This window comes from Rhinolophus hipposideros, assembly GCF_964194185.1.
Source record: "Rhinolophus hipposideros genome assembly, chromosome: 24".
Classification (NCBI taxonomy): domain Eukaryota; kingdom Metazoa; phylum Chordata; class Mammalia; order Chiroptera; family Rhinolophidae; genus Rhinolophus; species Rhinolophus hipposideros.
The window spans coordinates 35,539,299-35,554,726 of NC_138070.1; the positions used below are offsets into that span (position 1 = coordinate 35,539,299).

Genomic DNA, 15,428 nt, shown 5'->3' on the forward strand with positions numbered 1-15,428 from the left:
AACAGAGGAACAGGTGCTTCTCACCCTACCTCACTTCTAAGCAGGGGTTATCTTGCTGCATTCAGTGTGCCCGGAACCAATTAATCAAGGCTAGACAAAGGATAGACTGTGAGAACAAGGAGGGGATGGGGTGGGGTGGGGGAGAGAAGCCTGGAGCCAAGTGCAGTGTACACTGCATATGACATCATTGCCTGGAAGAGATTTGGCCCTCCCCTTACCGGAGCCACAGGCCAACATATCTGTGCACGAGCAGCAGTGGAGTTGCCTGGAGGGTGTGAATTGGTGGGAGGAGGTGCCCGTGCTGGGGAGAGGTGTGGAGATGTGAAAGAGAGACCTGAAGACAGCTTGCGAGCCAAGAGATCGAGGGGGCTGGAGGTAAACGCGCGGCTGTGAGCTCCGCCCCCTCTCGGCTCTGGGTTCTGCCCTGGGAGGGGCAGCCTGCTTGGGGGTGGGGAGTGTGAGCACCAGGGGGTGGGTCCTTGGTGGCGGTGGGGGTGGAGAGCCGCCTGCGCATGTCAAGGCTGACTGAGCACACACTGTGAGGGGGACCTGCAGGGGAGCAGTTGGTCACCCGCCACCCAGCGTCGGCCCCGGCACGATCCAGGGGCGCGCTCCCGGGAAGAGGCCACCCTCCATTCCCCTCCACCCCATCCCAGAGATCGCCATCAAACAGGAGCTTCCGCCTCCTGCCCGGCCCTTCCAAGCTTCCCCGGGGAGCCGAGGGCGGGTGTGGACGGCACCGTCGTGGAACGAATTCTGTAGCTGCGACGGCTCCGGTGGCTTCGGTGTTTGGGCACGTCCAGCTAGAGAAGCCGGCCAGGGCGGATGAGAGCGGAGCCCCCGAGTCTGGGTGGATCCTGGTCGGAGCTCAGCTGTTCCTCAGGGAGTGAGAGGTGGATCAACGTGGAGCCCTCCGACAGCCCCGCTGCCTAGACCCAGCGCGCTCCTCACTCCGAGCTGGTGCACCGAGGCGCACACCAGGAAAGCGGCGGAGCCCCTGGAGTCGGAAGTCCCGGGGCGGGCGGGGCGGGCGCTGTCCGTGGTGCTGAGCGGGGTCCCAGCGACGAGCTCTTGGGAGGGCGCGCAGGCTGCTGCTCCGCTGCCTCGAAGTGAGGCGGCCTTCCAAGGGTGGCTTCGAGCGGACCGCGAGCCCCGCTCCCAAATCCCGCAGAGCCCCCCGTCGCCGGAGCCTGGCCCTTCCTTCCGTCAGAAAACCGCCCCCTTGGGGCAGTTTGTCCCGAAGGGTTTCCTCGAAAGTATCTGAGAGGGCGCAGTTCTTGACCAAGGGAATCTCCTGTTTAACCCCGGAAGCTGCCCTGCCGGAGAAGATGCCCGCTTTCAACAGATTGTTTTCCCTGGCTGCGCTCGTGCTCATTTTCTGGGGTAAGTACCAGCACGCTGCCATGCAAGATGCAGATAACAGTAATAATGCTAACAAGAACACTTATTGATGTCGCTGGTGACAAAAAGGAGCCCTGGTTGGCTTCCATCTGTGATGTCTGCCAGACATGGAGATTCATAAGAGTTCCATGAAAACTGGGGTTTTGAGACTGGAAACCTCCTCCCCCATCCCCTGCTGCTTTATTTCTGAACCTCCCTCTGTGGTTCTTCCACTCCTCCTTCCTGATTATTCCATAGTATTTTTTCACTTTGATAAAAGGGAATGCAGTCATTATAAATAATCTTGGTGCAGTTACATTTCTCAACGAGGAGTGAATTAGAGACCTTACTGGGTATTCACATTAATCTCTATATATTAAAATAAGATGGATGCCTGCATTTTGAGAGTGGAAATTCTTTAGTTGTTGATCCATCTATTTAATTTTAATAAGGGATGGGAGGAAAACAGGCTTCAGTCATTTGCTTCTGCGTGTTAGCAAAATTGGCACCTGAGAATTGCATCTTTTTTTTTTTTCATGAACGTGGCGCTTTTGTGTTTGGGGAGCTGGGTTTTGGCCTCGAAAGATGAATAGACTCTTGATTTTCTGCTTTGAGACTGAGGTGACCTTATCTCTCCAATAAGGGAGTCTTGCATTTGAAACAGTAAAGCGAAAAACATAGTGGTGTCAGGGATAGACTTGGAGTGGGGTGCCTGCACGTGTGTAGAGAGAGTTAATGAGACTACATAATAATATCTGAATATGTTATTGACAGAATGCTTCACTGTAGGTCGATATGTGCCTCAGTGTCTGAATGTGTGCTCTAGTGTGTGTCTGAGACTCTTAGTATGGGCATCTGAATGGATTGGTGAGGATGTAGTGGGGTGTGCTTGTGTGCCTGTGTGTAGGTAGTTGTGTAGTGCTGAGTATCTCTGCCTTGGCATCTCTGATTAGATCCTCAGGGAAAAAAATGGGTGCTTTTCCGTTGATATGTTGCTTTTATGTCATCTGAGTTACCGTCCCCCATGCTAAAAACCAATAACCAGGATAATTAGAAGTGATTGTGCCCACCTGCCTTATTGAAATTAGGCATGTGAAATTATGCTCCCATGGTTGACATGAAACTCATTCTTCCTGTGCAGTGCCAGTTATGCTGATAGGAATTGTCTCTTTGCCTTGTATCACCTCCAGGACTAACTCTTACTGCCAGCATTATCTGTATTTTGCATAAGACCACAGAAGCAGAGCCAAGCTTCCTATTGAACAAAATGCATGATGAGAGTCTGGGAAGAATGAGGAGGGAGAGTAACGCCAGTCTCAAGAGTAGGCTCACTGCCATCCATCCCCAGTAGAGTAGAATAGACCTGGAGATGAAGCACACATAATAGGTTGCCAGCGATCTCACCTTCCTTGAAGATTTAAGGCTGGGATTTTCTCAGGGGAGACTAAGACTAGGGATATGAGGCCTAGGAGAGGATAGTCTGGCTGGATAAGAAAGAACGTGGGTAAAGCATGGGAGATGAAGTTGTAGAGAAGGGTTGAGTGAGATTTTTGTAAAGCTTTTCTTTCCAAACCCCAATCTAAATTTTTAGGGTTCCTGCCTGAATTCCAGTGGATGGGTAAAGCATACTACAGACCAAGGACATTTGACTAGGTTTTACAAAGCTTGGATTGGAGTCTTAGCTCTGCCACTAGCTTGCTGTGTAACAACCTTTAGAGTATCTGTTTCCTCTTATGTAAAGTTTGGAAGTTGGTGCAGAGGCTCTCTAATATCCCTTTCAGCTCCACAGCTGCGTGGTAGGGAAATAGTTACAGAATATTGCTAAAACTGGCAGAGTGCCCATCCCCCTCTATTCTCACTGCCCCCCCTCAAAAAAGCCTTTTGAAGAAATGTGCACGTTTCACCCATCTTTGCTTATTCAGCTTATTTGTAACCTGAACATTGTTTCACAAAACTGGAAAGATGCAGAAGGGAAAGAGGGATGGTTCAGGAAACCTGGTCATTAAATATAAGAGAAAGGGCGTCGCTTCACAAATGCAATTTCATTTTATTTGCTTGTAATTTCAGTATTGGAAAGCACTTAGCTTAGATACACTCTCCCTTCCCAAGTTGATTTTTCACATGATGCAAATATGAACACAAACGATCTTTTCCTAAGAATCTTTTTTGTATATATTCAAACAGTTCCCTGTTTCCTTTAAAAAATGCAAATAACAATACTACCACTACTAGTACTACTGCTACTACTACTACTAATAATAATCCCTACACTTGTCTGGTGTTTTATAGTTTACAAAGCAATTTTCAATCCATTACTTCTTTGGTCTCCATATCAATAGGGGGTAGTCAGGAGAAGTAGTATTATTTCTAATTTAGAGAAGGGAAAATGAACTCAGGGAGGGGAAATGACTTGCTAGAGAACTCTTATCTCCTGATTTGAGTTTTCCAGTGCTTGTTCTAGGACTTCTTATGAACACGTGTGCTCCTGTGTAGGCTTCCCCGGTGGACATCTATCCTCTCATCTTTTCTCTGAGCCCCTCTTTCTCCCCTCCCTCATGCCATTGCCTTTTCTAGGGCCTCACCATCCTTCAGCTCTTGGTGCCATCTCTGCTCTTCCTTTCCACGTCTACTCTCCCAGATGTCCGCTGTTGGGGAATGTTTTCCTCTTTCCCCCAGTAACCCATTTTGCATCCTATTCTTTCAAGGTTCTGCTAAGTGACTGGCTAATCTGACAGTCATTACGGGATATTAATATCTACAAATAACTTCATTTATTACCCATTTTGGAAAGTATTTACATTCTAATCAAAGCCTTTATTATCTCAATGCAAAGGAGAACATTCTAGAGCAAGCTCATGAGGAGCAATATAGCAATGCCCAAAGAAGAGAAAAATTGGGGGTTATTAGAGGAGTTAGTTTAATACACATTACTATCCACCTCATAATAGATTAATGCTATTTCTTAGCTAAGCATAATCATCAGTAATGTGTTCTTCATTCTCAAAAGTTTCTTTATTATTATTATGGAAATTAAAGAGGAGACCAAAGGTCAAATGATTTGCCCCAGATTATTCCAGGAGTTTATTATTTATAGTCAGCAATATGGGTTGAACACCTAACATATATATAGCCTTTTCTTGGCTATGTAAAGGATTGCATAGAGAGAGAGGCAGTAGTGGAGACTCATGGGGTAGAGAAATAATAGCCTTCACCTCTCAAGCAAACAGAGTTCCCATGCCTTGAAACTGGACTTTGGCCAGGAGAAGGGAATCAGTGGGGCTTGCTCTCTGATGATATGTGGGATTATTATTATCTCAGGGGTAATTCAGGAAAAAGAGAGGCCGTCATGCTATATCCACCATCCTGACCCTATATATTCCCCCCTCCTTCCTTTAACTATAAATGAACTAACAACAGTGCTCCTGTTTAAGACCAACTCATCTACTTGCTCACTAGAGCACATCACCTCTTACCTATTCAAGGGTGTTAATCTAGCAAATTATTCCTTTTCAAACCACAAGAGCTCTACTACTACCTTCATCTAAGCAAAACCACTGAACATTTCTTAGTCTGATCACTGTACCATCCTCTTAACTGATTTTTTTTGCTTCCACTCTTGTCCTTCCTCATCTCCTCAATTTATTCTCAACATAGCAGTCAGACCATGTAATTTTATGTAAATCAGATCATGTCATCCTACTCAGAACCCTCCAGGGCTCCCCATGTCATATGAAGCAAAAGCCGAAGTTCTAATCATGGCCTACAGAAACTCTGTGATCTGGCCCTGGCTTTCTGTCCCCTACTTTGTCTCCTTTTATTCTTACTTTGTTCCCTATACTTTCTGTGCTCTTTGCTTTCAACAGACACACTCCCACGCTAGGATCCTTGAGTTGCTGTTTCCTCTGTTTGGCACACCTTCACACAGATATTCATATAACTTGCTCCCTCATTTCTGTCCTTCAGTGCCTGCTGGCTGTCCCCTTCTCAGTGTGGCTGTATTTGACAATCCCATGCACTCTCTATCTCCTTGACTGTTTTATTTTTTTATCATAGCACTTGTTACAATTTAATGTTGCTTATTTTCTCTTTCTTTCCAATGGAATGTCGGCTCCATGAGAGTAGGGATGGTTTCTGTGTTGTTCCCTGTTGTATTCTCAGTGCCTGGCACACAGTAAGCACTCAGTATATATATGCTGAATAGTGAACAAATTAATGGTATTTTAAAATAACATTAACAAGTGATATTTATATAAAATATTCCATAGAATTTTCATGACAACCTATTAGATAGATATTTTCAGCATTTTGTTGGTGAATAAATGAGTCTCAGAGAGGTTAAATAGTAGATCAGACCCAGGCCTTTAATTGCCAAATACCATCTTTATCCTGTCTCTATAATTGTGACTGTACATTCCTTGGTAAATTTTCCTATTCGGCTTTTGAAGTCATCGTAATTGAACTAATTCCTCTTTACCATATCTCATTAAATATGAGTACACACTCTCTGCATCTCTATCCACTCCCAAACTTTTGCATAGACCACACCTCCTTTTTCCTTTCTTTTTTTTTTTAAAACCAGGTCTATAATCAAGACTCTAACTCATCATATTCTGAAAATGGGTCCTGATACATGAATCCTTGGTGGTCACCTCACTTTTGAATCTACCATGCAATGAAGTGTAAACTCTATTACCACATAGTTTTTTGCTTACTTGAACAGCTTCAGCACCAGAAAATTATTTTTTTCTTAATTGAGCTAAACTTAACTTCTTAGAACTTTTGAACAGAATCTATTTTCTCTTCCACAGGCCAGCCTTCAATTATTTGAAGACAGATAAGTTCTGTGTCCAAGCTAAGCACCCCTAGTCCTCCCATTTGTTCCTTGCCAGACTTTGACCCCAGACCTTCTCCATCTTGTTCCCCTCTGGGCATGCACTCACTGAACAACTTCCTTTTGTAAAACTTGACACCCTGAGCTGATCATAATGATCTATATTTATTCTGAACAGTGCAGAGGAACTGTTTTTACCTCATTCTGCACATTGGGCATCTGTTCATGAGGCCCACATTTGCACTTGCTTTGTTGGCAGCCATTCTAAATTTGTAGTCTTGCCTGTTTTAATGGCCCATGAGTTTCCAGAGAGCAGGAAGTATAAGTGTAGACCTCCGTGTGCCATGCAATGTGTCCCTGTTTGACTTCTTTCTAGATTTTTAAATTTATTTCTGTCTACTTCTCTGTGTAAAGCACTGCTCCAGCCTACTGGTCAGCTCACCGTTTTCCTCATTGCTGCCCGCTCTGCAACCATGCATCAGAATTACCTACATTTTTCTTAAAACACAGGTATAATTACATCTCTCCATGGCTTTAAAACATTTGACCCCTCACAGTGTGAAGGACACACAGAGGTCTTCACAACATGAGTCCTCTCTACTTTTCTACCTCAAGTCTCACCATCCTTGTCTTCCTCTTTCCCCAGCCCAACCAGGAATAATTGCCCCTCCTCTGGGAACAAATTGGTTACTAGTATGTCACTCATGGTGGACTGGTTTAATGAAACTTAGGAATATGTGTTCCCTGTTAGACTATAAATGTCTTTAGGGCATGGTTAGTGTTTTGTTCACCTTTGTATCTCAGCCTAGCATCAAGCCTGGCATAGAGTAGATTTCGGTGATGATGGTTGAATGAAGGGGTGCATGGATGGTCAATGGATGGATGCATGCATGCCCTGTCTCCCACCCAGACTCGATGTCTTTGGGGGCAGGGCTCAGATATGTGTTGCACTGCATCCCCACTGCTTCTGTGATGGCATACAATCACTTCTGGGTCACCCATGCCTCTTAGTTCCCACTCCTTGCCTGTTGTGAGCATGTATACTTGGGAAGTGCAGGTAAAGGTATATATACACATACATTCTGTTTTACAATTTGTCTTATGATCCTTCCTTCTGTGTCTCTTCCCCTTTTCTCCTTGTTCCCCAATGCCTCTCTCCTGGTACCCCTTCCGAACACCTTCTGTTCCTTCCCTGTCACCCGGCCTCTCTCCAGTCAGTGTCTGCTTCCCTGTGTGTGTGGAAGTGCCCTCGGAGACAGAGGCTGTTCAGGGCAACCCTATGAAGCTACGCTGCATCTCCTGCATGAAGAGGGAGGAGGTGGAGGCCTCCACAGTGGTGGAATGGTTCTACAGGCCCGAGGGCGGTAAAGATTTCCTTGTATGTCTGACTGCTGACTCTGGCCTTTTTCTTTTTTGCTGGCCTCTGTGTTGTATGCCTGGCTCCTGAGAGTCTGGAGAATAATGATCTGACAAACAGTGGCTCTTTCTCTTCAAAGCACTGACAGCAACTCAGCAGATAACTGACAGCCTTAGTTTATTTCACCCTCTGTGAAAGGAAGGGCACTTGGCCAGCTGCAAGCATTCCTGGTTACTAGCAGGGGAAGGTAGAGAGAGAAAATAGTATTTAAAGCCTACTGTGTGCTAGCCACCTGACTAGGCACTTTGCACATATTTTCATTTAATCTTCTATACCATCCTATTGGATGGATTAAATTAGTAGAAAAATGGAAATAACACTAAGCATCATTATATAAGATAACATAGGTTAGCTCATTTAACACTCACAATCCCAGTGAAATAAGAATGACAGGGATGACAAAGGCTGATATTCAACTGGCACACCCAGTACAGCCACATCAGTGGGTAAAATATTTAAATAGTTCTATAGTGGATACTTGCTGGGCCAAACTTCCTGAGTGGCCCCACCACCATCCCCCCCCATTAGGACCCCTCCCCATGATCTTGAAACTAAAGGATGGTGCCTGACAGAGCAGGGTGACTCCTGTGCCATGGCCAACGTGAGTTCTGATTGATTGGTGCCAGTGCCAAATGGTTGTTGTATACTTTGAATGCTACCTTGGGGATTGCCATTATTCACAATTTCCCTGTCTCTGGAGACAGGATGCCTGGGTTTGATTCTTAACTCCACAACGTGTTAGGTCTGTGTGTCCTTGGACAAATTACTTCACCTCTCAGTGACTCAGTTTACTCATCTCTGAAATGGGGATGTAAACCATAGCTACATCATAGAGTTGTTACCAGGAATCATGAGCTTTAATTTTTAATTCGTCTAGAATAGTTCTAGAATATAGGAAGGATTATATAAGTGTTTGCTAGAGAGGCAACTGGGGCTCAAAGAAGTTAAGGTAGTAAGAGAGCTTAGATTTGAAATAGGTTGTCTGACAGCAGATACAAAGCCCTTTTTCACTGCATGACCTCTCACATTCCTGGAGTCAAGTTTCTCCTCCACAAGACTTTTAATGGAGACAACAGCAGGGTGAAATTGAGATTCACTTGCTCCTTTATCTAGCTTTCCTAAAGTTGAACTCATTTCTAACTCTAGGCTGTATGTACCGTTCTGATGTAGGTTTGCTCCAATCAGGGGCCAGAAGTGGGACCAGTAGACTTCCTAGCTCAGGATTGACCATGACTGAGGCCAGTTCCCAGATTTCAGGAGCCCTGATGTCTTAGCCAAATGCAAAGACCCCACTGGGACTCAGACCTGGTCATGTGTCAGCTGCCCAATCTGCTTCCCGGCTTGCCCAAAGTGAAGGGAAGGAGGCTCAGAAGGGGAAAAGAAACTTTAAAAATTTTGCTGGAAATACAGAGTAATGCTAATAGAAATTTTGTGAAACTGGAAGATGTTCCATATTCGTTTTATCCTATACAGTTGCCATTACCCACATGTGGCTATTAAACACTTGCAGTGTGGCAACTAGGTAAACTTTATTTAATTTCTAGTAATTCAAATGTTAATGTAAGTAGCCACAAGGGGAAAGTAGAGACTAGAAGAGATAGCACAGCTGTACAGAAAAAAAAAAGAAAAAGGTGTGTCAGAAGATGGAAGTGTTTGAGAAAAGACTTTGAGAGACCAGATTGCCATTATAATACAGCCCAAAGCAAAAGACCTAATGTGTGCATATCAGTTGGTAGCTCTCTGTTCATCTGTGACATTTTAGCATCCTGGATCTCCCTCCTGTGGCCTGGCCCAGACTGCCCACATCCTTTCAGTGTGGACCAGCTCACAGTGTCAAGTTTGAGGCCAGGGCTTTCTGATGTTTTCATGACTAATGAGACTGCCTCTCTTGGCCTCTACACCTTGTTCTCTCACTGGCTGCCCCCGTGGCATATTTTACACTTTCTCTTATTCTTTCTATTTCCTTTCTTTCTCGCAATTTCTCCCTCCTGGTCTGTTGTATGCTTCACTCACCTTCCTTTGCTCTCTTTCCTTGCTGTATTCATATATCCTGATACCTGTCTGCCTTTGCTCATGTTTCCCTGCCTTTGCTCTCCCCACTCCTTCCTCTGAGACTCCTTATCCCACCCCCGTATTCTGGAGCTCTTGTAACATTGTCTCCTTTCCTCCTTGTGTTTGCACAGCTCTGTTCCTTTTCTCTGTGTTTCCCCATCTCGGCTCTCCTACCCTATCTTCTCTGTGGCCCTACCCTCTGCTTCTCTACCTGCAGATCTATGAGTATCGGAATGGTCACCAGGAGGTGGAGAGCCCTTTCCAGGGACGCCTCCAGTGGAATGGAAGCAAGGACTTGCAGGATGTGTCCATCACTGTGCTCAATGTCACCCTGAATGATTCCGGCCTCTATACCTGCAACGTGTCCCGGGAGTTTGAATTTGAGGCACATCGCCCCTTTGTGAAGACCACACGGCTAATCCCCCTTCGAGTCACCGAGGAGGGTGAGACTGGGGCACTTGGGGGAGGGAGAACAGTTTGTTTTCACACAAGTGAGGAGATTCTTGTAGAGTGCAAAAACCCATGTATTTTGGAGTGCTGATATTTAAAAATGTCATTATTGACTTGTCTTCCTTTAGTGGCCAGCTTCCTGCAAATTGCCCAACTTGCTTGCCTCTCTGTGTCTTAGCTCAAAGCAGAAAGACTTGACGATGATAATAGAATGACCCCTTTCTGGTCCCTTGGCTCTCATTCCTAGAGAAGGAGGACAGCCTCCAGGAAGCCTGAAGTTGCCAAATCAGCTACACTTTCTTCTCTGGCCTGTGTTGACTCAGTGGACTCAGTTGACTCAGTGGGCTCAGAGAAATCTATTTCCCTGTCTGTAAGTCATACATACCTCTAAATCAGTGGTGCTGAAACTTCAGCAAGCCTCAAAATCTCCTGCAACTTTTCTTAAAACATAGCCTTTCTGATTCTATAGGTGGAAGCTGGGAATTTACATGCCTAGCAAATTGCCAAGAGGTGCTGATGCTTCTGGGGACCACACTTTGAGAACGATTGCTCTAAACCAAAGTTTGACAGTGTTGTCTTCCTCCATAATAATCACATAAGCAACCCCTGTCCACATGCGTGTCCATATCCACCTTTTATTGAGTTAGTCATGCCCTTGATCTACTGTTCACATAACCATCACCATGCTCCTACATATTTAGCAAGAACACGTATATAGACTAATATGCTTATGATATAAGGGAAAGGGGGAAGCAGAACCATCAATATCTACTAGAGATCAAAACTAGGAGGTAAAAATGGATTAAGGATAGGGAATAGAATACAAACATAAATGGTCAAGAGAGGTGGGAGAAAAAGTGTTATAAAATTAGGCAAGAGAGTAACTAGTATGAACAAGAGAATGGAATCAGGAGATACTGAAGACAGCCCAAACAGAAGGGATCCAGGGTGTTAAAACAAAACAAAACAAAAGATGTCTGCTTTGAGTTGACCACTAAAGCAGGATAACTTCTGGTTACACGAAACAACCTAGTAGAAAGAAACATGGGCAACAAGCTGCATTCACTGGGGAATGCACTGTGAAGTACACTAAACAGAGATAAAGCTGGCTTCCTCAGCCTAAAAAAGCTCCCCTTCCCCATCTGTGGCATCTATTATCACATAAGCTCATTTCAGTTGGGAGAAGGGGAAATGTTTAATTTAAAATCTTCAGATTTCCCACAGACAGTTCCTTGTTAGGGTGGGAAGTCCTTTCAGCAACCTGACGCAAGCGTTGCAGTCAAATCCGGAGATTTGAGGGTGAACTTAAGAGTGTTTTCATACACTGTACTTGTTCTGCTTTCAAGGGCCTCAGGGAACTGTGGCTCCTCGCCCTGCGAATGTGCCTTCACATACCAGGAGAGTGGTATGCGCATCTCCCTGTGTGTTTTCTCACCCAGGCGAGATGATGACTCCGTGTCACCTGGTCGTCTCCAACCGTCTATTCACAGCACACTCTTAGCATTTGCCGCGGCATCAAAATGCATGATGGCAAACAGGCAAACCGTACGGGGCACGAAAGAAAGAAGAGGTCAGAGTTAAGATAGGCCTCTTCCTAGAAAGGGTCCTGGCTTCCAGGACACAAGTTTATTTATTTTTTATCATGCTTTGTGATAAAATTTATGAAGCAAACTTGAGAGCAAGTAACAGAGTAAGAGATGTCATGATTTAAACAACAGGACTGAAACAGAAGGTAGGTCCATTCTGAAAGTGCAGAATGACTCTCAGACCACTTGAATCTAGACTCAATGGGCCACTTCCCCTCTGTGAGCCTATCTCCCCCTGTGTAAAATGAAGGTGTTGGACTGGAAGCTCTCTTAGGTTTTTTCTATTCAGAAGTTCCATTATCCTCTTCTGTTTACACACAGGTCCCCGTGGGGAAAGGGAGCCTGGCGCCCTCTACTGTTCACTCTTAGGAACTCAGAGTGACTGCCAGACACCAGAATGGTGCTTCTTGTCCCCACCTCTTCCTGCTGTCTCAGGCTTTTGCCTCCTGAGACCCTCCCCTAGCCAGTAGAAAGTGTGGCAAAGTTGAGTCAGTCTGCCTGCCAGGCACCAGAGCGAGGCTTGGGTAAAACAGCAGGAAAATAAATTTGTTAGAGACACAGTGCTTCTCAGGATGTCAGGGCAGGAAATAATCTTGGCTCCTGTTTAATCCAGGGGTTCTGAACAAAGAGCAGGCATCAGATTCACCTGAGGGGCTTTCCTTCAGTATAAATGCTTCTGTACGACTCTTACAGGTGCAAGTTCAGTAGATTGGGGTGCAGTCTGGGATACAGAAGTTAAAATGTTTCTCAGATGATTGGAGGGTGCAGCTCTGACGCCTCTTATTTTGTGGCTGGGAGAACAGAACTCTGGAAGAGTGCGGGGCTTTCCTAGAGATATGAAGCAAATTACCTCCACAAGCAGAACTACAATCCAGATCTTTTGCTTATCAGACTAGCTGTATTTCCACTGCATCTTTTCCTTCTCCCACCATCCTATTCCCTGCCACTTTTTCTTTCTTTCTTTTCCCCTCTGTGATCCCTTGGCAGCCCTCCACCCACCTCCAGATGCTCACTGCTCTCACATGTTCAAAGCTAAATAGTCTACCAAGGCACACCCCACCACTTCTTCCTTCCTGCGGTCCCCGGGAATCTCCCTGGCTCTCTCTGTTTAAGCTGGACTTATCCTAGTTTAAGCTCCCACCTCCTGGCTCTAAGACAGAAATCTGAGGCGCCTTCATTTAGAGGTGACTAAAAATACTGAGGACAGCTTCCTGTTGTGTTACTTCTGAGTTACTGCATTTAAAAAGAGCGCCTTAAGCTGAGCATATCACCAATCAGCCATAGCAAGCCCATAAGAAGACATTTGATATGTACGGCGTTCTCCTGTACCTCAGGCTGTGTCTATGATCTCCAGTTCCAGTAAAGAAACCTGGATGATCCTAGAGCCCTTAGACTGCTTCTCTGAGTTAAAGGTCATGGCTGGCCATGCTATGCTTTTAATGAGCAAGGCCTTGAGTGTGACTTGGGCCCTATTAATAACCAAGGACCATGAATCTAATTGCTGGTGGGAGCTGGCAAGGAAAGAGGCAGCTGCAACATTCCTTCCACATTTGCCGTGAATAAAGTTTTAATTCTCATTCTTATTTGGTCATGAAACAAAGAAGATCAATATTTATTTATATTCATCCATTCAACAAATACTTATGGAGTACTTCATATATTCTAGGATTAGACAACAGGCTGATCATTCAAAAATAAATAAGATACGTCCTCAGTAAGTGCACAGTCAGTAGACAGGAGAGATAAACACATCACAGGACAACCTGAGAAGTGTTATCATGGATGGATGAAAAAAGTGCATGGAAAAGAATATGAATAACTCTGTATGAGAAGTTGAGGAAGGTCTTACAAAGGAGGGGGGTTCAGTGGAGTCTAGAAGAATGAACAGGAGACTGAAAAGCAGGAGGGAATGTTGGGACAGAGGTAGAAGTGGGGTGTGAGATATAATCTAGGAAGAGGGAAGAGGAAGAAGAAATGTTCCCAGATTTCAAAAAACCATGATGTGTATAAGAAGTTTTGCGGGTCAATCAAATGGAAGTGAAGTGAGAAAGGGTGGATTGCACATGGCTTTGCATGCCATATTATAATAGAGACTGGGCATTATTCTGGGGTCAGTATGAAACGCTGAAAGGTTTTAAACAGGGAAATGGTAGGATCAGATCTGTGTTTCAGATGTAGAACTCTGAAGACAATCTGGTTAATACATGGAATCCTTCAATACTCATTTCTGTTTGGGTTTAGGAGCTGGGAAAGCCCTCGTTCCTAACCCAGACTTGTAGAGAACATACACATATCACTGGGTGGGCTGAGTGCACTGGCCCTGTACACGTTTTCCAATGCTCTCTCCCTAGAGATACCACCCTCGGCCACCCTAAGCTCAGAGGACATAGGAGGTTGAACTAAGACATGTTTCTTATATCTGCATAGACTTTTATATCTCAGAAGATATTCTTAAATACATTAGGTAATATAATGGTGTAAATTATTAATCCTCACTTTGCAAATTAAGAAACTGAGTCTCAAATAAGGGAAAGGACTATTCACACACTAGTAAGTAGCAAAATTGGGACCTCACCATCTACATCTACATCTACATCTACACACACACACACACACACACACACACACACACACACACATATATATATATATATATATATATACCACTTGACTCCAGGATTCCTTCCACTGCTCTACTACTACTTCTTCTACGATCCATCATTCTCCCTCATCCCTCCCTCCAAGTTACTGAGAAAGCTGACAGACAAGACAGTCAGAGGGTATTAAATTATTTTGATATTTTCCTGAGTTCCTTTAGACCCAATGCCTGTTTAAGCCATACTTAAAAATAGGCCTCATATAACCCGACCCCCAATGACAGCTCTGGGCTTGTTGGACATGCACACACTGAGCATCATTCTCCCCCTGCAGCTGGAGAGGACTTCACCTCTGTGGTCTCAGAAATCATGATGTACATCCTCCTGGTCTTCCTCACCTTGTGGCTGCTCGTTGAGATGATATATTGCTACAGGAAGGTCTCAAAGGCCGAAGAGGCAGCCCAAGAAAACGCGTGAGTCCAAAGACGCCAAAGTAATGATAGCGAACAGCGTCAAAGTGCTCGTTCTCACACATCAGGCGCTAAGCAATTTATATAATCCTCCATTTCCCTCACAACAACCTTTGAGGTGTCAGCATCAATATATCCATTTTACAGATTAGAAAACTGAGCCTAGGAGAGGATGCCTAAGGCCATTATAATAGGGAAAGCAAGGTTTCAATTCAAGCTGACTAACTCTTGGCCTATGCTGTTAAACATAAGGCCCATCAGCTGCCACCACAATCCCATGCAATTAGCATTATTATGACCATTTTATAGATGCTGGAACAGGCTCACAGAAATTAAGTGGCTTGCTAAGGCTACACAGATAATAAGAGGGGAGGCTGACATTTAGGTTCTCCATTCGTACTGTCCATGCTTTTTCTGTCACAGCTGTTTGCTGTACACTGTGGAGCGCATCAGGCAACCTGGGCACTGTCCTTTATTAGCTCCAGGCAACATGTTCTTCCCTTGGAGCTTGGTAGCGATTAAATACCCAGAGTACGGGCCCTCATTCTCCAATGTCCGGACTATACCTTGGCCATTTGTGCCAAGGCCCTAGTCACTGAGGGGTGAGCACACGTGAGTAATGATGGGGGCTGAGGGTTTAAGAGA

General features: G+C 44.9%; 1 protein-coding gene across 3 annotated transcripts in view; it reads left to right on the plus strand.

Moving 5' to 3' along the window:
• Positions 1-262: 262 nt before the first annotated feature.
• SCN3B (sodium voltage-gated channel beta subunit 3) overlaps positions 263-15,428 on the plus strand; it is a 30,420-nt gene continuing 15,254 nt past the window's right edge. For 2 of the 3 annotated variants that reach the window (XM_081037384.1, XM_081037385.1), the window contains exons 1-4: positions 513-1,383; positions 7,426-7,589; positions 9,898-10,123; positions 14,648-14,786. In XM_081037384.1, coding sequence (XP_080893510.1) covers positions 1,329-1,383; positions 7,426-7,589; positions 9,898-10,123; positions 14,648-14,786 — 584 coding nt within the window. In that variant the 5' untranslated portion in view covers positions 513-1,328. Of the gene's footprint in view, positions 376-512; positions 1,384-7,425; positions 7,590-9,897; positions 10,124-14,647; positions 14,787-15,428 lie in introns of those variants that run through there. The other variant, XM_081037386.1, reaches the window with a different exon arrangement.